The 22,409-nt window shown below is 40.0% G+C and overlaps 1 protein-coding gene across 3 annotated transcripts in view; it reads right to left on the bottom strand.

Annotated features, from left to right (window-relative positions):
• ikzf1 (IKAROS family zinc finger 1 (Ikaros)) overlaps positions 1 to 22,409 on the bottom strand; it is an 80,650-nt gene that overhangs the window by 46,278 nt on the left and 11,963 nt on the right. For all 3 annotated transcript variants that reach the window (XM_055162844.1, XM_055162846.1, XM_055162845.1), the window contains exons 2-3: positions 13,664 to 13,717; positions 10,702 to 10,812 (exon numbers count right to left, since the gene is read on the bottom strand). In XM_055162844.1, the coding sequence (XP_055018819.1) occupies positions 10,702 to 10,812; positions 13,664 to 13,717 (165 nt within the window). The remainder of the gene's footprint in view (positions 1 to 10,701; positions 10,813 to 13,663; positions 13,718 to 22,409) is intronic.

The raw sequence follows: 22,409 nt of genomic DNA, 5'->3' as shown, positions 1-22,409 counted from the left end.
AGGCATTAATCTCAGTTTTCCTGAATATCTCAAACAGTATTTAATTCCATTCAGATCCTCTTACAGTTTACGTCACGCAGATCAGATATTTTTTGTCATCCCAAGAGTCAAAAAACAAATAGGAAAACACTCATTTAAATATAAAGCTCCTTCTGATTGGAACGATTTTCCCTCATCGACTCGTGGTTTAACTTTTGTCCCTTCTTTTAAAAATGCTCTGGTTCAATATTTACAGAATCCGTGGAATTGTTTTTGATCATTTTGTTGAATTTTATTGTTCATCTTGTTTTAATTTTTATTTATTTATTATTATTATTATTATTATTATTATTATTATTATTATTATTATTATTATTATTATTATTATTATTATTTATTTATTTATTTATTTATTTTATTTAAATAATTTTATTTATTTATTTATTTATTTTTTTTCTAATTTGTTTTATTATGTGTCAAACAGTCAAGTGTGAGTGAGTGTGTGACTCTGTGTGTGTGTTGTTTGTTTGTGTTGATTTTGTTGTTTTGATGCTTATTTGAACTTATGTCTCCTACCGTCCGCTCTACTGTAATTGTCTTTTGTCGTTGTATTTGTGAGGACCCCCCTCGAAAACGAGATGGCGAGACGTCTCAAGGGGCTCATCCTCCGAACGAAATAAATTCAACATGGAAATTCAGCAAAAAAGGTCAAAAAGTGTAGACGGTCTGAACACACGGCGCTGCAGCTGCTTTCACTTCACGTTTGACTTTTTTTCCATAGAGGCCCATACAGTGAGGCGCAGGTGTAAGTGCGGTGAACTGCTCCTGAACTTTTATCTCCTGAAGTGTTGAAACCCCGAAGGCGGCGGCAGCGTGTGTTAGGAAAGACTGACATCCTTTCTCAGTTTCCTCTCTCTTCGGGCTCGCGCTGCCAACTGCTGCTGATCTGAACGTTATCTGGATCGAGGAAACAAAACGCTGACAGGAAGCTCCAGACTAGATTTGATATCAGAGTAGAAGTACACGAATCCAGCTTTTTCAGTTCCGTAACGAGATCAGATACTGCAGCTTCTGTCAACCGATACCAGACACAGCGTTTATTTCCTTAAAATAAAAATAAAATACACCAAAACTGATCCAAATGTGTTAAATATCTGTTATTTAAAGCAGAAATTCAAGCATTATGACACTTTCTGGGCCAACTACGACAAGTAAATAGTCAAGTACAAGTAGTAATACATGTATCAAGAATTTCAGACTTCCTGGTCATCGCGCAATTCATACTGGGAAGGATTTTCTGAAAAAGTGACCATCAAACCTCCATGTTTGTTTTCCCAGTGGGATGTTTCTATTGACAAAGTCGATCTTTTCAAGTCTTTTGAACCATATCACTTTTGTTTCTGGTTCTGATATTGTCATATTTTAGTTTTGGGATTCGGACATCGTTAATTGGTGTGGTTGTTGGATCCTAACAGCGGAAAACGGCTCGAGAAATTTGTTTGCGAACTCCATAAATGCAAAAGTGAATCAGATGTGTGTGACTCAAACCTCCGTTCAAACTGTTTCTCTTCCCAACGGAATTAAAAAATAGTGAAAGGTGAAGGCGATGGGCAGGATTGATCCACAGGAAGGAACAAAAAATAAAGTTTGACTGACTAAGAAATCATCCTGAGTTTGCAGCGAACATTTTGTATGTGGACAATTACGATGTCCCAAAACTAAAATATGACGATATCAGAACCAGAAACAAAATAGAACAGAAAGCCTTTATTGTCATTATACAATAGTTTAATGAAATTCAGAGCTACTCCGTTAAAGTGCAAGAATCAACAATGAGTGTGTTTACATGCACATCAATAACCCGGTTATGATCGGGTTTTTTGAGTATCCCGGTTTCTTGATGGTGCATGTAAACGCAGTAACCCGGTTTCAGTAACCCGGTTATGGCAGTGTCCTGGTTATTAGAAACCAGGTTACTGTAGCTGGTTTATTCCGATAGTAACCAGGATACTTGTGGCATGTAAACGCAGTATCCCGGTTACTGCAACACAATGTTTTAACATGAACTTGTTTGCAAACAGGAATAAGTCAATTTTTGTTGTAAAATCCTGCACTCGGCTCCACTTTTCTCATGTTGGACATTTTTCTGATGAGGGTGTCACGGTCAACAGTCAAAACGATCGTCCTTTAAGAGCGTTTGGAAAGAGACAAGTCTTCATTTGTGCTGCTCTGGTGGGAGGGGCCACGTACAGAGACGCTGGAGATGCTGCTGTGATAAACACCACAGAAAATTATAAATATTTTAATAGAAAATATAATTAAAATATTTTAGTAGAACATCACCCAAGGGCCACATTAAAGGTCTTGGAGGGCCGGATCTGGCCCCCGGGCCTTATGTTTGACACCTGTGTATTAGGTGATCAGACGTCCCTATTTATTTACCCGGGACAGTCCCAGTTTTGAGTCTGTGTCCCCTGTCCCAGCAAATTTATCCAAAACCAGTGATTTGTCCCAGTTTTATACAAAAAATGTCCCAGGTGTCCATATTTTTGACCAATTTGATCACTACCAACAGTAAAAAGAGACAGAAATTCATCATTTGTTTAGGTAAAACACAAAAAAGCTGCTTAAAAACGACCAAAACACCAAGAAAACGTGACTACACTGACTCAACAATCGGACGTCCCAGTTTCTTATTTTGAAAATCTGGTCACTCTAACTTGAATCGTAACCGCACCTACTAATAAATGATTACGCAATGTATCGAAAACATGAGAAAGAGCCGTGCAGTCTTCAGTTGTTCATGTGTTTGTTGCTTAAAAACAGTCCAGTCTTTTGTAAAAGGGGATGTAGAGAAACTTGGGCAACGTTTTCCTGTTGCCAACACTCCCAGTTTGGAGAAGCAGAAACAGGAGCCGAGACTGTGAAGAGTCGGATCACTGCAGAGTTTTGTTTCGTTCGCGCTTGTTTAACGCCAGTGTTGGGAAGGTGACTTTTAAAATGTAATCCCCTACAGATTACAGATTACACACACCGAAATGTAGTTTGTAACGTAATCCATTAAATGACTTAAAGTGAGTAATGTAATCTGAATACTTTGGATTACTCGGTTTGTTGTAGAGAAGCAAAGACGGGGAAATCGTGACAGAAGATGTTTTATCTGCTAAAAGAAAATAAAAAGACCAGATTTTACTAAACCAAATTAAAAATATAATTGATAGAAGACGAACGAGACACGTCCACACAGCAGGATTTAGTTCTGTTAAATCCTGGTTTAGTCCTGTTTTAGTCCTGGTTTAGACCTGGTTTAGACCTGGTTTAGACCTGGTTTAGTGCTGGTTTAGACCTGGTTTAGTCCTGGTTTAGACCTGGTTTAGTGCTGGTTTAGACCTGGTTTAGTCCCGGTTTAAACCTGTTTTAGTCCTGGTTTAGTCCTGGTTTAGACCTGGTTTAGTCCTTATTTAGTCCTGTTTTAGTCCTGGTTTAGTCCTGGTTTAGTCCTGGTTTAGTCCTGGTTTTAGACCTGGTTTAGTCCTGTTTTAGTCCTGGTTTAGTCCTGGTTTAGACCAGTTTTAGTCCTGTTTTAGTCCTGGTTTAGTCCTGGTTTAGACCAGTTTTAGTCCTGTTTTAGTCCTGGTTTAGTCCTGGTTTAGACCAGTTTTAGTCCTGTTTTAGTCCTGGTTTAGTCCCGGTATAGTCCTGGTTTAGTGTCTGGCAATGAGTGGAATTACCAAGAGAAAAAAATAAAAAATAAATAAAAAATATAGGTAGGCATAATGAATATAGCCCAAAATGTGAAAACAGGAAAATCCCGCTGTGTAATCCACTTATTTTTAACCAAGTAACTATAATCCAATTATCACTCACTGAAACAGTAACTGTAACTGAATACAGTTACTTCATAATTTGTACTCTGATTACATAACTCCGGTACATGTAATCTGTTACTCCCCAACACTGATTAACGCACAAATCCTGCAAATTTAGACTCAGTTTTTCTCTCAACTTGAAAAAAAACCCACTGTTCAACTTTGTGACGTCATGTGGTAAAAAAGGGAGACACTTTCACTAGAATCATTTGAATAATTTCAGCTCTGGAATTGCCGATCTTATGGAAGAAATGAATAAAAAGGAGAAGAAAGAAGAGTAAAGTTATGTTTTCTGCCCACTCTTCCTTTTTCCAGACGATGCATCAACACCGATACTTCAAAACATTTTAAATCTGTTGTTACAAACAGAGATCATCACTTTTATGCACATATATACACAGATTTTTCTTTGCTCCACCAGATTTTGAATTTTAAAAACCATTGAATTTCTCACTTTGAATCTTTTAACTCTGAAAAAAGACATTTGAATTATTTTTATTCTGAATTTTTGTTGCTGAACTTTTAAATGCACTTTTTCAACACGTTTCAAATTCAAAATAAAAATTTCACCTTTGCACAGATATTTCTCTACTGAATTAAAGTTAAAAGGAGCTGTTCATTTGGAAACTTCCACTTTATGACATTTGAGCTTTGGAAATGTAGAAGGACTTTAATAAACCAGATTTACCCAAACGTGTGTGAATGAAATTTGCGAAATTTCCACTGCGGTATTGGCTAATATTCTTATTTATTTATTTATTACTCAAAATTCTGTTCAGTGTGACAATTTTAGTCGTACTTCGAATAACAAAATAAGCGTAGCGGTGGAAAAGTCATTGCTTTGTCCAGAATGTTCCGCAGTATGACATTAAACTGATCAGTCTCATACTGAATTAACCTTCCAGATCGACGGGATTGTGTACAATATGTTTTATAAAACCACGCAAAACTTTCCAACCATAAAAAACAGAAACTTACTTTTTTCTCTTGGAAAGCTGAGAGTTGTGGTTTTCTAAGCATATTTCAGGCATTATTTTCTGTCACTCACACACAAAGTGATGACGTAGGTAAAACGAGTGTCCAAGAGGAGCTTTGTTTTCCATGTGCTCCGTCCAAACTTTGCCAAAGAGTGTAGTGAGTAAGGATGGGCCTGATTAATCGATTAATTGATAATTGATCATTAAGAATTTCATTGATTATGTTCATTTTTATCGACAAACCGAATGTATGTTTCTGTGTGTATCGTGACCAAACAGGTGTGAACATGTGTCTCTGCATCAGAAGGAGCGAGACACAAACAGTGGGTCAGTCTGTAACGAACCGAAGCACAAATGTGGATTTAACCAGGATTTGTACAAGAAATTCCACACTTTCCGTTGCGTTGGGACAAGTGTGAGTCCATGTGCACAGTGGATAAAGCAGCACATATGTTTCTGTGTCCAGTGGGAAAAAGTTTTTCCAGGTGAGAGTCGCTCAATGTGGATGACGAGGCCCCGCCCCCTCCCCCCGTACGCTGTCCTGGTTTTGACAAACACAAATCTGGTCACACTGACCTGTATTCACCTGAGTCATGTCTTTTAATCCGACAGAAGTTAAACCACATCAGTGACACAAGAGCTGGAGTTTTATCTTCACTTAGTTTATGTAAATTAGTGATGTGGTTTTAAGTTTTGTTTCTGTGAGATTTGAACAAAACTGAATTAAACACATTATATAATGTCAAACAGCTGATGTGGCTCTAGAGTCGTTACGGTTTATATGTCGTAAAGTTGAATTTATTTATGCAGATTAGTGCAGATAGTAATAATAATGATGATCATTTTAATATAAAAACGTTAATGATTAATCGATAATCGATCGTTAATTCTTCCTACGATCGATTAAGAAAATTTCATCGAATGCCCGTCACTAGTAGTGAGTCAAGATGATCGACTGCTCTGAGCGTCTGTGTTCGTAACAACTGAAAAAGCCGCTCTAAGTGCAGTTATTCCTCAAATAAATAACAAATTACGCATCTTGGTCTGTGTAATTGTGCATCCCTATTGCGCTATTTTTATTTTCAGGTTTATTTCAGTCCAAATGTCCAAATCCAAATGGAATAAACAAGAAGTGATGTGGCTCTGTGTCCTGGACCTGACACGAGGAAAGTCATGGGATCATTGCACTTTTTTTGTTTTTGTTTTGATGCAATAAGGATATTTTTAGTTTATATATTTTGCAATTGTGTAGTTAAAGCCTTACATTAAGCATTTTTTATGTCCAAAAGTTGTTCATACTGTGGTTTGCTGTGGTGTTTTATATGAAAAAGTGTGAATTTTATGTTTGTATTTTTGGGCCTGTTGCTTTTATTACAGCCATATAACACAAAAACAGAATACAGATTGTTAAATAACAGGTTGTACTGAGAAAAAAGGATGTATAACAACTTCATTAGAGGGTAAAAGAAGGAGTTTTAATAGCAAAATTAAAGGTTGTATAGAGGATTTTTTTAAAGGAAGAGAAATACAGCGACAGTCCTTGTGCGCATTCAGAAATTACTGTTGAAGTTTCCTGTCTAGAAGTAATTCAGCGACCGACGCGTCAGTTTTTAGACCCTTCGTCTGCTTCGGTCGCGCCATCACTGGACGAGATCTCCAAGAATCACCTCAGTTTGTCTTTGCTCCTTTCCCCTTCTCTTCTTCTTTCAGCGACCTCAAAAACTGACTTTCTTTTGCGGTGAACCGGTCGCGGATTCTCGTCCGCCGTCGCGACAAACTTTGTGCGAAATGCGAGGAAGCGACAGTTCGAAAAAGCCTCTAAGAACCGTTGTGTAAACCACGTAATCCCCGCGCTCCGACGAATCAGTTACACTAGGGAGTTTGATTGACAACCTAACAGCCAATAGAAAATGAGGGAGCCTCGTTTTCTATTGGCTGATGTTTATCTGGCCTCAACACGTCCAGAGTTTATAGATTTTCGTTCTTTTTTTTTTTTTGGTCATCATAATTACAAAGCTGCTGCGTCTCTGTAATGGTATTTTAATCTTTGACTGACAGTTTGAAACAAAAAAAAAATCCTCCATACAAACTTTAAGAAAAAATTCCAGGCGAGGACAAATGTACTAAAATTGCCCTGAGGTCTGGAAGGATTAATGTTAAAAATCACATTCTGTTGTCTAAGGAAACAGTTTTTTTTGTTAGTTTTTTTTCCTTTTCATTGTGGTTTCAGAATCAGTATTGAGTATTGAGTCCACTTCTAAAATTTTAGGATCGTGACAGCACTGTAGGTCTAAAAATATTGATATGTCGCCTCGTTCTGAATTTTTTTTAGAAAGTTTCGTCGACAGATGTTTGTCCCCTCCCAGCTCCTCGTCCGGTGGCATTCCCTGGCGCCGCGTTCGCAAACTCAAATCAAGGACGCATTAGCCATTCCTTAAGATTCTGCTCATTACTGACACGCCATGGATCAGAGCGCTGCCTTTTACGATTCCTGCCAGTGACCTAAATGCACCGCACTTTGGAGTCTGCAAATATCTCCGTCCGGATCCACTCGGGGAAACGTTTTGAAAAACACGGCTTTAATTTGAGGATTTGAAAAGCGCTTCTGATCGTAACACGGTTTGGTGTTGTTTGGTTAAACAGGACTAAACCAGGACCAAAAATAGGTCTAAACCAGGTCTAAACCAGGTCTAAACCAGGACTAAACCAGGACTAAACCAGGTCTAAAAGCAGGACTAAACAGGACTAAACCAGGATTAAAACCAGGACTAAACAGGACTAAACTAGGACTAATCCAGGTCTAAAAGCAGGACTAAACAGGACTAAAACCGGGACTAAACCAGGACTAAACTAGGACTAAAACCAGAACCAAAACCAGGTGTAAATCAGGACTAAACCAGGACGACACCAGGTCTAAAACCAGGACTAAACAAGGACTAAAACCAGGACCAAAGCCAGGTCTAATCCAGGTCTAAACCAGGACTAAACAAGGACTAAGCTAGGACTAAACCAGGACTAAACCAGGACTAAAACCAGGACAAAAACCAGGTCTAAACCAGGTCTAAAAACAGGACTAAAACCAGGACCAAAACCAGGTGTAAATCAGGACTAAACCAGGTCTAAAAGCAGGACTAAACAGGACTAAACTAGGACTAAACCAGGACTAAACTAGGACTAAACCAGGACTAAACTAGGACTAAAACCAGGACTAAAGGACTAAAAGGACTAAACCAGGACTAAAACTAGGACTAAAACCAGGACTAAACTAGGACTAAACCAGGACTAAACTAGGACTAAACCAGGACTAAACTAGGACTAAACCAGGACTAAACTAGGACTAAAACCAGGACTAAACTAGGACTGACCCACTGTTTGTGTCTCGCTCCTTCTGATGCAGAGACACATGTTCACACCTGTTTGGTCACGACACACAACAACCTACATTCGGTTTGTCGATAAAAATGAACGTAATCGATGAAATTCTTAATGATCAATTATCGATTAATCGACTAATCATGCCCATCCCTACTTCCCACCGAGCCCGTCTCTGGGATCCCTGTCCCCCCGAGCAGAGGCCGGCTTCGACATAGTTTCTCGACCCTTTGTCTAAAAGAGCTCGGACTCACAAACCTCCGCACCGCCAAACACAGAGAGAAAATGACCGGATCCAACCCCTGTCACACCCCTTAACCTGCCCGTCGGCTCAGTCTACGCAATAAAATAATCAGTCTCCCCTCCCATGATGCTTGTTGAATAATTCGTTCGGACCTACTGTCTACGTGGGCCACTTGCGGCCCTCAGACAATTTTTTCTTGGCCCTCAGGCTTCCAGGTGAATTGGCTCAAATGACCTTAAATCATTTTACCTTCGAGGGCACGTGCAATATATTGTAGAAAAGCACTTTATAGTAATTTTAGCAATGGGCTGTGTGCAATATCTATACACTGGCATCTTAAACTAAACAAGGCAGCGTGCAATTTTGATCAAATAATCCAACATCCTTTGCTTGACCTGTGTCTGTGCTCTTGTGACTGACCAGCTCTTTGTGTCTGTCTATTTGTATTACTGTATTGTCTGTCGGGGTGTATTGTTTTTACTGTGATTTTGTTTTATGATTACATCAACCTGCCTAGGGACAGCAGATGGAAATTAGCCTTGGGCTATAATCTGATAACATATTTACATATCATGTATATGTTCATTAATGTGTTTTGTCCCTATTTTTTTTTAAATAAATAAATAAATAAATAAATGTAAATATTAACTTCTTACTGCAAGTATTTGGAAAATCTACCTTGATAAAGCGAATATTTAATATTTAGTGTTTGTTTTTAAGGATCTTAGCGTGAGCCATCAGTGTTTATTCATGTTATTGGTGTTAAACATGCACATATTTCAGTTATTCACTGTATTGAGCATCAGTCTACGGCCCTCGACCGGCCTCTGCTTCGTCTATGTTTAGATGTGTGGCCCTTGATGAAAGACGTTTGGACACCCAGTTTAGGTTCGCACCAGAGTTTGGCATTTGGTGCGAAGCCAAGCGGACGGAGACCATCTCGTTTTTGAGGTTTCGTCCGCTTGATTTAGTGCGGATCCGAGCGCGACTGAAGCTTTCGCACCAACGAAAACGAACCGAACTAAGAGCTTCTGGTTCTAATGAAACGTTTAGTGAACACGACGTGAAAGATCCTCAGATCCGTGTGTAGAAATCAATCCAGAGGCCCACACACGTCAACGCTCAAAGAATCATTTCTAACTTGATTCCTGTGACATTTATTCCTCACACAATCTTCACACAGACAAATACTGAGAAACAAAACCGACGGGAAATCTACGTGACCAAGTCCAAACCCCAACCAAGGCCCAAAGTTCTAGATTTTATCCTCTATATTTCTAAAACACATGAGTAATTGGAAAAAAAAGTGACAAATACAGTGTGCCAGGAGTCTCCAACCTGCACCTCGGGAGCTACCAGTAACTCTCTACCCCCTTCCAAGTACAGTAGCTCACAAAGGATTTCTAAATGAACAAATTAAGATGTTTTAACTGTCTATGTTTTATAAATATATCAAACTGTTGCCCATCTAAGGCTTTCCTGTGCTCAATTTCTTGTGACCGTTAAATATGGTGACCAGACGTTAATATTTTCCCGGGACAGACCCAGTTTTGAGCCTGTGTCCCCTGCCCCAGCAGATTTATCCAAAACCACTGATTTGTCCCAGTTTTATACAAGAAACGTCCCTATTTTTGACCAATTTGATCTAAACCAGGACTACATCAGGACTGAACCAGGACTATCACGATTTTTGACTAATCTGATCCCTGCCAACAGTAAAGAGGAGCATAAATTATCATTTGTTTAGCCAAAATACAAAAAAAAAAAGACAATAAAACAAAAAAATGCAGTGTCAGAAATCCCTCAGATGATGTTCCACGCTCTTTTCACACTTTTATTTACACCAAACCTCCCAACCTGAGTGCGTCCCCGTTTTAAATTCTGAAAATCTGGTCACCGTACCACAAAAATCAGTAGCTCTTTGGCATTTTCTTTTTTGTAACGGGAGCTCACCGGGGGAAAAAGGTTGGAGACGCCTGCAGTGCGCACACGAGGATCTCTTCTTTTCCTCCAGCAGTCGTTTAAAAATGTTAATAACTTCTAATTTATAAAACCAACCGAGTCTGAACATTGCATCTCATCATGTCGACCGATTTGCTAATGAACTGTTTACGAGCGATTTCCATTTAATCCTCGTGAGTGTGTGTGTTCGTAAAGCTTCGTGTCGTTAGTTCAATTACCGCCGCGGGAAACTCATTCATAAAAATAACTGTCCCGGTTCGTTTGGTGTCGTGCGCTGTGATTGGCCGAAGCCTCGTACCTTTGATGTTGTTGTTCTGCTGGTGGGCGGAGCTTGAGGACAGGTCTTCGGGAACCGCCATCGGCTCTTCCGGCTCCTCTGACGTGTCGTTCGGAGGCGGGCTTTCCCGACCTACAGATACAGAGACAACATGTGATTTCGTTTTTTATTTGGCCTCTACAAAATCTTCTAATGTAAGTAAGAACGTGCAGTATTGAGCAACGTTCTTCTTCTTAAGGTCTTCAAAAGATTTTCCATAATAAAAAGCTTTACATCCTTGTTTTGTGGCTTTTGGTAATAATAAAATTGTTAAACGAGTGCGTAATGAAGTAAAATTGTTATGCCCTTGCTTTAATGCACAGGTGTCAAACATACGGCCCAGGGGCCAGATCCGGCCCTCCAAGGCCTTTAATCTGGCCCTCAGCTGATTTTCTACAAAAATATTTGAATTATATTTTCTATTAAAATATTGGTCATTTCTTGCGTCGCTGAACATAGCAGCGTCTCCAGCGTCTCTGTACGTGGCCCCTCCCACCAGAGCAGCACAAATGAAGACTTGTCTCTTTCCAAACGCTCTTAAAGGACGATCGTTTTGACTGTTGACCGTGACACCCTCATCAGAAAAATGTCCAACATGAGAAAAGTGGAGCCGAGTGCAGGATTTTCCATGAAAAATTGACTTATTCATATTTACATACAAGTTCATGTTAAAACTTTGTGTTGAAATTACATTTTTCTTAAAGTTTCAGGTTGTTCATAATATTATAATATTGTGTAAAAGAAAGAGTTTATCAATTAAAAAAGATTTCTGTAATAGATTTGTGTTTCTCTGCACAAATATTTGAACTTATTGTTATTTTTGGGGTTTATATGACATGAGTTTTTTGATCCGGCCCCTTTGGGATCAAAGTCGGTTGGACACGGCCCCTGGACCAAAATGAGTTTCACACCCCTGCACTAATGTGAGTCGGTATAGTCATATTTTTTTTCTGTTTTGGTAATTTTTTATTTTTATTTTTTTATAATTTGTCAAGTTTGAGGGATTGGATACCCAGCACATCCACAACAAGACAGACTTAACTAAACACACATAAAAAAAAAAAATAATAATTAAAAAAAAAAAAAAAAAAAATAAATATATATATATATATATATATATATATATATATATATATATATATAAGAATAAAAAAAAAAAAAAAGGTAGTGGGGGGTTGGGGAGGGTGTGTGTCATACAGAGTTTCTCAATGCAGTGTTTGTGTGTGTGTATTTACATTTTTAAGGCTGTCAAATCAAATTTACATTTATATATTTTGGTAACACTTTATAATAACTACACCTTATTTAGCCTTAATAAAGCATGAACAAAGACTATATTAATAATGAAGAAAGACTTAATTAATAATGATTCACACTTAGTAACTACTTAATTATTACCTGAATTAGCACTTGCACTTAATTTGCCTGTGCTGTAAATAGTTACTCATAATTATTTCATACTTAATTACTCATGAACTAACCATTTGAGCATTTATTAATCATTAGTAAACTATGAGAGAATGATTTACTAATAATCCAATGCAATGATAATTCAGGCAGCTGTTATCTGTGAGTTAAGTCTTTTTGAGAGCTTTTCTAAAGTGAACACGAATTATCCTTTATTAAACATTTACTAAGCGTGAATCATTATTAATTAAGTCTTTGTTCATTATTAATTAAGTCTTAGTTCATGCTTTATTAAGGCTAAGTAAGGTGTAGTTATTATAAAGTGTTACCATATTTTTTTTGGTAATTTTTAAGCAGCTTTTCTGTGTTTTGCATAAAAAAGTGACAATTTCTGCCTCGTTTTACTGTTGGCAGGGATCAAATTGGTCAAAAATAGGGACATTTCTTGTGAAAAACTGGGACAAATCACTAGTTTTGGATAAATCTGCTGGGACAGGGGACACGGGACTCAAAACTGAGACTGTCTCAGGTAAATAGGGACGTCTGGTCACCTTAAACATTGTCCATTTTAAACTAACTTTGTGGGTCATAATCATGATCTGAGGAACTTCTAACATTGCATTTTTGTTTTTTTCTTAGGTCATTTTCAAGCTAAATTTTCTGTATTTTAGCTAAACAAATGACAATTTATGCCTCTCTTTACTGGCAGTGTGTATTTACATTTTTAAGGCTGTCAAATTAAATTTACATTTATATATTTTTTGGTAATTTTTAAGCAGCTTTTCTGTGTTTTGCGTAAAAAAAGTGACAATTTCTGCCTTGTTTTACTGTTGGCAGGTGTCAAATTGGACAAAAATAGGGACATTTCTTGTGTAAAACTGGGACAAATCACTAGTTTTGGACTTTGTGGGTCATAATCACGTTTTTTTTTTTTTTTTTAAATGGTCATTTTCAAGCTCAATTTTCTGTATTTTACCAAAACAAATATGACAGTGTACGCCTCTTTACTCTTTACTGATTAGGGATGCACCAAAATGAAAAATTGTGGCCAAAACCCAAAACGAATAAAAATGTTTGGGGGTTTTCATTGAGGATTGCAGTTACAGCAACAAATTTGGAGCCAAGTTCTATGTTTGTAGGAGTTTATCTGTGGACAAAATGGCGAAATAAAAAGACAAAGATCATGTAGAGTGGGTTAATGTGAAGATTTTAAGACGGTTTTTCAATGTAAAGTCGCTTGGAGCCAGAGCTGTGAATTTAAAGTGATACAAAAGTGTTTTATTTTATTCACGCTGTTCCCAATGATGCACCCGAAGCATTTAAATGGACTCGAAAGTGGAATCTAAAAGTAAAAGACTTCGTGAATTCAAATCTAAAGTAATCTAAATACACCTTAAACCCCCCAAAAACCCCAATTTAAGACGAGGCGGCCACATTAAGTTGGGCTCTGGAGTTTTCTCACACACACACACACACACACACACTCGCTCGCTCTTTTGTGTGCAGTTCGTGAAGTGTGCGTTTCTCAATCTCTCACCTGGCAGCGGGGCCATCTCCTGCGCCTCCTCGGTCTCCATACGGTGCAAGTATTCTGAGAAGAAGAGACAAGAAGGTAATTCAAGCGCACGAAGACGTCAGGCCCTCGAACGCACCGTCTCGTCTGAGCTACAGGAGCCTCGAGACGGAAGAAGATAGAAGATGTTTCTGTACCGATGTCAGTGTTGGGAAGGTGACTTTTAAAATGTAATCCCCTACAGATTACAGATTACACACTCCAAAATGTAGTTTGTAACGGAATCCATTAAATGACTTAAAGTGGAAAATGTAATCTGAATACTTTGGATTACTTGATTTGCTGTAGAGAAACAAAGACTGGGACATCGTAACATAAGATGTTTTGTCTGATAAAAGAAAATTGAAAAAGTGAAAAGACTTTACTGAACCAAATTAAAAATATTATTGATAGAAGAAGAAGAAACACGTCCACACAGGTTTAGTCCTGTTAAATCCTGTTTTAGACCTGGTTTAGACCTGTTTTAGTCCTGGTTTAGATCTAGTTTAGACTTGGTTTTCTAGTCCTAGTTTAGTCCTTGGTTTTAGTTTTAGTCCCTAGTTTTAGATCTGGTTTAGATCTAGTTTTTAGTTTAGTTTTAGTCCTAGTTTTAGGTTTTTTAGTCCTGGTTTAGTCCTGGTTTTACCTGGTTTTCCTGGTTTAGACCTGGTTTAGTCCTGGTTTTAGTCCTGGTTTAGTTACCCGCAATGAGTGGAATTACTGGGAAAAAAAAAAAAAAAGTATTTCAACAAAGTAACTGTAATCCATGACTGTGATGCCGGACTTTTGCACCGAATACGGACTAAACCAGGACTGATCCAAGTCCGGGACCAGACCGGGACCAGACCGGGACCAGACCGGGACCAGAGCGGACTCCGAGCTTTGACTCCGAGCCCCAGCTTCGAGCTCGGGCCCTGCCGTGGGCTCTGAGCCTCCGGTCTGGTCCCAGTCTGGTCTCGGTCTCAGTCCCGGTCTTAGTCCCGGTCTGGTCCCGGCCTGGTCTCAGTCTCAGTCCCGGTCTGGTCCCGGTCTGGTCTCGGTCTCAGTCCCGGTCAGTCCCGGTCTGGTCTGGCCTGGGTCTCAGTCTCTGGTCTGGTCCGGTCTGGTCACAGTCTGGTCAAGGTCTCAGTCCCAGTCTGGTCTCTGTCTGGTCCCTGTCTAGTCCTGGTCTGGTCCCGGTCTCAGTCCTGGTCTCAGTCTCGGTCTGGTCCTGGACCTGGATCAGTCCTGGTTCAGTCCGTATTTGGGGCAAAAGTCCGACATCACACACACAGAAGTCACGTAAGATCCATTTTTTTCCATTTTTCATTTAAACACAAAATCGAAAACCGAAAAAACAAATCATCATCTGTTTTTTTTTTTTTTCATTTTGATTTTGGAAACAAATCACGAAAAAAACTGTTGATTTTTCATTCTCATATTTGTGGTTTTATATTGAAAAACGAACGAACGATCGACACACGGATTAATTTCAAACATTCACCCGGATTAAAACATGAAAACACAAATCTTCTGGAAACAGGAACACGCCAAAGTTGAATCAAGTTACAAAAAAAAAACATGGGTCTATCAAACGGACGATCTGGTTCTGACCCGGCGTCTTCCTCTCGCAGAAACACCGGCCCTCAGACAATTTCATTACAACTTTGACACAGCGGCGGCCGGACGGAGGGGGGGAAACCATCGCGCCGCATTTGTTATTTATTGTTAATTCCCCCCGGCGCGTAATCATCCCAAAACGCAAAGTGACTGCGGCAAAATTAAGTGGAAAATGAACGTGGCCCCGGAGGTCGAGGAGAAGCGGAGGAAAGGAGACGCCCGCTGATTGGAGCTCGTGTTCGGGGCTAATTCACTGAGCATGCATGGGTGGGTCCGAGAGAAGGTGCGGAGAGGAGCGCGAGGGGAGGAGCGCGAGGGGAGAAACGAGAGAAACGAGAGAAACGAGAGAAACGAGAGAAACGAGAGAAACGAGAGAAACGAGAGAAGTAACAATGATATATTACATTAAGAAACACCGACAAAAGAAGTGGATTTTTGTTCTTTATTACTTCATCAGTGCGTCAATTGTTTTAGTTTTTTTGTTTGGAAAAAGGTGATCTCACAGACAGTGTTGGGGAGTAATAGATTACATGTACCGGAGTAATCAGAGTACAAATTATGGTGAGTGAGTGGTAATTGGATTACAGTTACTTTGTTGAAGTAAATGGATTAAACGGCGGGATTTTCCTGTTTTCGCATTTCAGGCTAAATCCCTTTTTTTCTTTCTTTCTTTTCAGGTCTAAACCTGGTCCAAACCAGAACTAAAACAGGACTAAACTAGGTCTAAACCAGGTCTAAACCAGGTCTAAACCAGGTCCAAACCAGGTCTAAACCAGGTCCAAACCAGGTCTAAAAAACCAGGTCTAAAACCAGGTCTAAACCAGGTCTAAAACCAGGTCTAAAACAGGTCTAAACAAGGTCTAAACCAGGTCTAAACCAGGTCTAAACAGGTCTAAAACCAGGTCTAAACCAGGTCTAAACCAGGTCTAAACCAGGTCTAAACCAGGTCTAAACCAGGTCTAAACCAGGTCTAAACCAGGTCTAAAACCAGGTCTAAAACAGGACTAAACTAGGTCTAAACCAGGTCTAAACCAGGTCTAAACCAGGTCTAAACCAGGTCTAAAACCAGGTCTAAACCAGGTCTAAACCAGGTCCAAACCAAGGTCTAAACCAGGTCTAAAACCACAGGTCTAAACCAGGACTAAAACAGGTCTAAACCAGGATCTAAACCAGGTCAAACCAGGTCTAAAACCAGGTCTAAACAGGTCTAAACCAGGTCTAAACCAGGACTAAACAAAAGTCTAAACCAGGTCTAAAACCAGGTTTAAACCAGGTCTAAACAGGTCTAAACAGGTCTAAACCAAACTAAACAGGTCAAACCAGGTCCAAACAAGGACTAAACCAGGTTTAAAACCAGGTCTAAACCAGGACTAAACAGGTCTAAAACCAGGACTAAACCAGATCTAAACCAGGACTGAACCAGGTCTAAACCAGGGAGTGTTTTTGGGAAAGTATCTGCTCCTACACTTTTTGTTTCTTGAGTTTGCAGATGCTCAGTTCAGCTCCAGGATCCTGCGTCGACACGGAAACTCACGAAAACCACGAGACTCAAAAAAAAAAAAAAAAAAAAACACAACGAAAAAAAACAGTCGTGTTTTTCTTGTTTTTCTTGTTTTTTTTTTTTTTAATAACGTAAACTTCACTGAGACAAACCGAATAATAAAATGTGAAATAAAAAACTGGAGCTGAGTGTTTTGGAGTCGAACACCGGAAAGAGAAGTAAATACTGTGGAACATTCGAGGCAAATCAGTCACGTCTCCATGGTTACGAGAGAGTGAAGGATGGTTGTCTAGAAAAGTGACGTAGTGCAGCTTTATCCGTGTGTGAAAAGTCAAAGTGAAACATGTTTAAAGTGTCAGAGCTGGAGTCTCGTTACAGATCAATAACTGAAAACACCACTCCCCCTCTCCTCCTCCTCCCTCGTTCTTTTTCTCTCTCTCTGTCTCTCTCCTTCTTCTTCTTTCTCTTCCCCGACTCTCCTTTCTCTCTCTCTCTCCCTTTCTCTCACTCCTCCTCCCTCTCTGTCTCTCTTTCCTTTCCTCTCTCTCCTCCTCTTCTATCGTTCCTTGGCCCTCTCTCCTCCTCCCTCTCACCTCTACCTCTCTCTCTCTCTCTCTCTCTCTCCTCCTCTCCTCTCTCTCTCTCTCTCTCTCTCTCTCTCCTCTTCTATTGTTCCTCGGCCCTCTCTCTCTCCTCCTCTTCTCCTCTTCTGTTGTTTCTCTCGCCCTCTCCCTCTCTCTTCCTCTCTCTCCTCTTCTCTCCTCTTCTGTTCCTCGGTCCTTTCTCCTCTCCCTCTCCTCCTCTTCTGTCGTTCCTCGGTTCCTTTTCTCTCTCCCTCTCCTCCTCTTTCTGTCGTTCCTCGGTCCTCTCTTCTCCTCCCTCTCACCTCTACCTCTCTCTCTCTCTCTCTCTCTCTCTCTCCTCCTTTTTCCTCTCCTCTTCGATTGTTCCCGGCCCCTCTCTCTCTCCTCCTCTTCTCCTCTTCTTCTCTCTCTTCGTTCCTCTGGCCCTCTCCTTCTCTCCTCCCTCTCTCCTCCCTCTCTACTCCCTCTTTCCTCTCTTCCTCTCCTCTTCTGTCATACCTCGGTCCTTTCTCCTCTCCCTCTCCTCCTCTTCTGTCGTTCCTTGGCCCTCTCCTTCTCTCCTCCCTCTCTACTCCCTCTTCCTCTTCTTCTGTCATTCTTCGGTTCTCTCTCTCCTCCTGTTCAGTTGTTCTCCTCCCTCTCTCTTCCTCTGCTCCTCGTCTTCTGTCATTCCTGGGCCCTCTCTCTCCTCTCTCTCTCCCTCCCTCTCTCTCCTCCTCTTCTTCTTCTGTCGTTCCTCTCCGCTCTCAGAGTGCGTCTCATCCCTCTCTCCCTCTCTCTTCTTCTATCTTTCCTCTCCTCTCCTCCTCTCCTCTTCTTCTTCTATCGTTCCTCTTCTCTTTTTCTCAGAGTGCGTCTCATCCCTCTCTCTCTTCTTCTGTCGTTCCTCTCTCCCTCCCTCTCTCCTCTCCTCCCCTTCTTCTTCTGTTGTTCCTCTCTTTCTTCTGCTCAGAGTGCGTCTCATCCCTCTCTCCTCCTCCTCTTCTCTTCTGTCGTTCCTCTCTCCTCCCTCTTTCTCTTTCTTCTGTCGTTCCTCTCCTCTGTCATAGTGCGTCTCATCCCTCTCTCCCTCTCTCTTTCTTCTGTCATTCCTCTCTCTTCTATCGTTCCTCTCCTCTGTCAGAGTGCGTCTCATCCCTCTCTCCTCCTCCTCTTCTCTTTTGTCGTTCCTCTCTCCTCCCTCTCTCTCTTTCTTCTATCGTTCCTCTCCTCTTTTTCTCAGAGTGCGTCTCATCCCTCTCTCCCTCTCTCCTCTTCTTCTTCTTGTCGTTTCATGAATAATTGATGCTCTCGCTCGTTCAGCAGATGGACTCAGACTCTTCAGACTCTTCAGGGGCCCGGTGGGGGGGGGGGGGGGGGGGGGGGGGGGCCCGTCCCGTCCAAGAGCCGAGGGGGGGACCGGCCGGGGCCCGAGCGGAGGAGAGGAGGGGCCCCAAAATAACACCGGGGCCCCGAGAGACACGAGACCGACGGACAGATGGCTCCAAATACTGGAGAAGAGAGAGAAGAGAGGAAGAGAGGGAGGGATACTGTACAAGAAAGAGGAGAGGAGGAGAGAGGGAAGAGAGGGAGAGGAGAGATACTGTACAAGGACGAGAGGAGGAGAGAGAGAAGAGAGGAGAGAGGGAGGGATACTGTAACGAAGGAGGAGAGGAGGAGAAAGGGAAGAGAGGGAGGGATACTGTACAAGAAAGAGGAGAGGAAGAAAGGAAGAGAGGGAAGAGGAGACTGTAACGAAGGAGAAGGGGAGGAGAGAGGAGAGAGGGAGAGAGGAGAGATACTGTACACGAAGGAAAAAAGGAGAGGAGGAGAGGAAAGAGAGGAGGAGAGAAGAGGGAGAGAGGGAGGAAGAGAGATACTGTACACGAAAGAGGAGAGGAGGGAGAGAGAAGAGGAGAGATGCTGTACTCGAAAGAGAGGAGGAGAGAAGGAGGAGAGGGAGAGAGGAGAGAGAGAAGGAGATACTCTACATGGACGAGAGGAGGAGAGAAGAAGGAGAGAGAAGGAAAGAGAGACGGAGAGAAGGACAGCGAAGGGAGTATTGTACACGAAGTAGAGAGGGAGAGGAGGAGAAAGAGAGAGAGAAGGAAGGAGAGAGAAAGAAGAAGGGACAGGGAAGAGATACTGTACAGGGATGAAAGGAGGAGAGAGGGAGTGAAAAGGAAAGAGAGGGAGGGAGATTGATGACAGAAGGAGAGGAGAGGGAGGGGAGAGAAACCGAGAAAAGAGGGAGGGAGAGAAAAAAGAGACAGTGAGGAGAGGAGAGGAGAAGGAGAAGGAGAAGGAGAAAAAGAGAAAGGGAGGAGAGGTGAGATGAATGAGAGAAGAACAGGAGAGAGAGACGGGAGAGAGAAAAGTGAGAGAAGTGAGAGAAAAGTGAGGGGAGAGAAAAATAAGTGAGAGGAAAGAAAAAGGGAAAATAAGTGAGAGGAGAGAGAGAGAGACGAGGGGAGGAGAGAAAATGAGAAAAGAGTGAGCGGGAGAGAAGAAGGAGAGAGTGAGAAGAAGAAGAAGAAGAAGAGGAGGAGGAGGAGGAGGGATGGACAGATGTTTTGGTTTTCTCCAGTGACTCTGATATTAAAATTAAATGAGTTTAATAAAGTTTATGAACCAAGAAAAATTTCACTGTCAAATTCTGAATTTGTCCTAAAAACTTTAAATTACGCAAAGTTTCCCGACTAAAACTCTAAAACTCAGACTATCGCCATTTTATTATTATTTTTTTTTTATCTTAAAGCTGCACTGTGTCACTTTTCTGGTGGAGGATCCTTTCTGTCGTCACGGAGACCGAACCAGACCGAGTTACAGGTCAGATCTGTGGAGAGGCGACACCGCTCACAGACAGAATGTTGTTTTTCTAGGTGTTTTTGAGCTGTAAAACCACAAGTAAATTAAAAAATGTAAAGTAGAGATGTTTAAAGTCATACTGTGGAACATTCCGGAGCAGTGACGTATCCATAGAAACAAGCAGGTGACGAACCCTCAACCAAAAAGTTACACAGTGCAGCTTTAAGTTAATTTTAAGTAGCTCGTTATATTAGACATTAGACGTTTTGTTTCTGGACCACGTTTTATTTAATTTAATTTAATTTAATTTTTTTAATTAATTGTCAAATTTCTACAGCAATTTACAGGGAGTTGAGATATCAGATTATTATTTTATTTTATTTTTTTTAATTGTCACTATTCTTTGACGATTTACAAAAAGTTGAGAAATCAGATTATTTAAAAAAAAAATTTATTAAATATTTTTCTTAATTGTCAAAGTTCTATGACAACTTATAAAAGAATTGAGATATCAGATTATTTATTTATTTGTTTATGTATTTATTTTCATTTATTTATTTATTTTATTTATTTTTTTCTTAATTGTCAAAGTTCTATGATGACTTACAAAGAGTTGAGATATCAGATTATTTATTTATTTATTTCATTTATTTATGTATTTATTATTATTATTATTATTATTATTATTTAATTGTCAAAGTTCTATGATGACTTACAAAGAGTTGAGATATCAGATTATTTATTTATTTTATTTTATTTATTTCATTAATTTATTTATTTATTTATTATTATCAGAATTCTACAATGATTTACAAAGAGTTGAGATATCAGATATTTATTAATTTATTTTATTTAATCAATTATTTATCTATTTATTTATTTATTTTAATTGTCAAAGTTCTATGAAAACTTACAAAGAGCTGAGATATCAGATTATTTATTTATTTTATTTTATTTATTTATTATTATTTTTTTATTGTCAAAGTTCTGTGACGATTTACAAAGAGTTGAGATATCAGATTATTTATTTATTTTATTTATTTATTTATTATGTATTTATTATTTATTGTATTATTATAATTTTTTAAAATATATAAATCTTTACAAATGTTTCAGAATTTGTAAACAAAACTGCCAAACTGCACCAAAGGCTTCACCAACTTCATCATGTTCACGCAGGAGGAAAAAGCGAAGTGAAGTGAAGTGTCTTGCCCATTGACACAACAACAGAACAAACTCAGTAGAGCGGGATTTGAACCCTCAACCTATAGGCGCCTCTGCTCCTCTATGAATGAAGACGGCAACACCACGAAAGCCTCTGGATGTGTGAGTAAAGTAAAAGTAGGGCGCTCGGTGTGTGTATGGGAGCGTTTCTGGAGCGGTGGGTTGAGGGTTAGATTCCCCGGTTCTGTTTTTAGAATCAGGTGGTTTGAGGAAACGTGAAGGAGCTGTTGTCTGTTGGAGCGATATAAATACACACCGGTTTATCCTGCAGTCACACAGAAAGGGGAAAATGGATTTAAAATATAAGTGTCTTGCCTAAGGACACAACAACAGTGTAATAGAAGTGACTGGAGAAGGACTTGAACTACCAGCCTAAATATACACACTGGTTTACACACACTGGCCTGTCCTACATGGTTCAAAGAGAGGAGGGAAAGGTAGGTGAGGTGTCTTGCTCACTGACACAACAACAGAATGAACGGACGAGAGCGGGATTTGAACCATCAACCTATAGGTGCCTCTGCTTCCTATGAGTGAAGACGAAAATACTACAAAAGCATCTGGATGTGTAAATAAAGTAAAAGTAGGGCACTCGGTGTGTATGGAGTGTGTGTGGAGCGGTGGGTTGAGGGTTAGATTCCCTGAGTCTGGTTTGAGGAAACACAAAAGTTTGTAGAAAAATGATGAAATCTTTTGGTATTTTGAGTAAAGTTTGATCTTGTATAAATGTTTATTATTGTTTAATCTGTGCTTCTGCTTTTCTTTTTTTCTTATCTGTGCTTACTTTTATGAATCCAGAATTAAACCAGGACTAAACTAGGACTAAACCAGGTCTAAACCAGGTCTAAACCAGGACTAAACCAGGTCTAAAACCAGGACTAAACTAGGTCTAAACTAGGACTAAACCAGGTCTAAACCAGGACTAAACTAGGACTAAACCAGGACTAAACTAGGACTAAAACCAGGTCTATTCTTGGACTAAACCGGACTAAACCAGGATTAAACCAGGTCTAAACCAAGACTAAACCAGGTCTAA

This window comes from Boleophthalmus pectinirostris, unplaced genomic scaffold, assembly GCF_026225935.1.
Source record: "Boleophthalmus pectinirostris isolate CB_2022bp ecotype Guang Dong unplaced genomic scaffold, ASM2622593v1 HiC_scaffold_5, whole genome shotgun sequence".
In the NCBI taxonomy this organism is placed as follows: Eukaryota; Metazoa; Chordata; class Actinopteri; order Gobiiformes; family Gobiidae; genus Boleophthalmus; species Boleophthalmus pectinirostris.
Note: the sequence above shows the minus strand (reverse complement) of the source record. Positions and strands in the feature narration are given on the sequence as shown.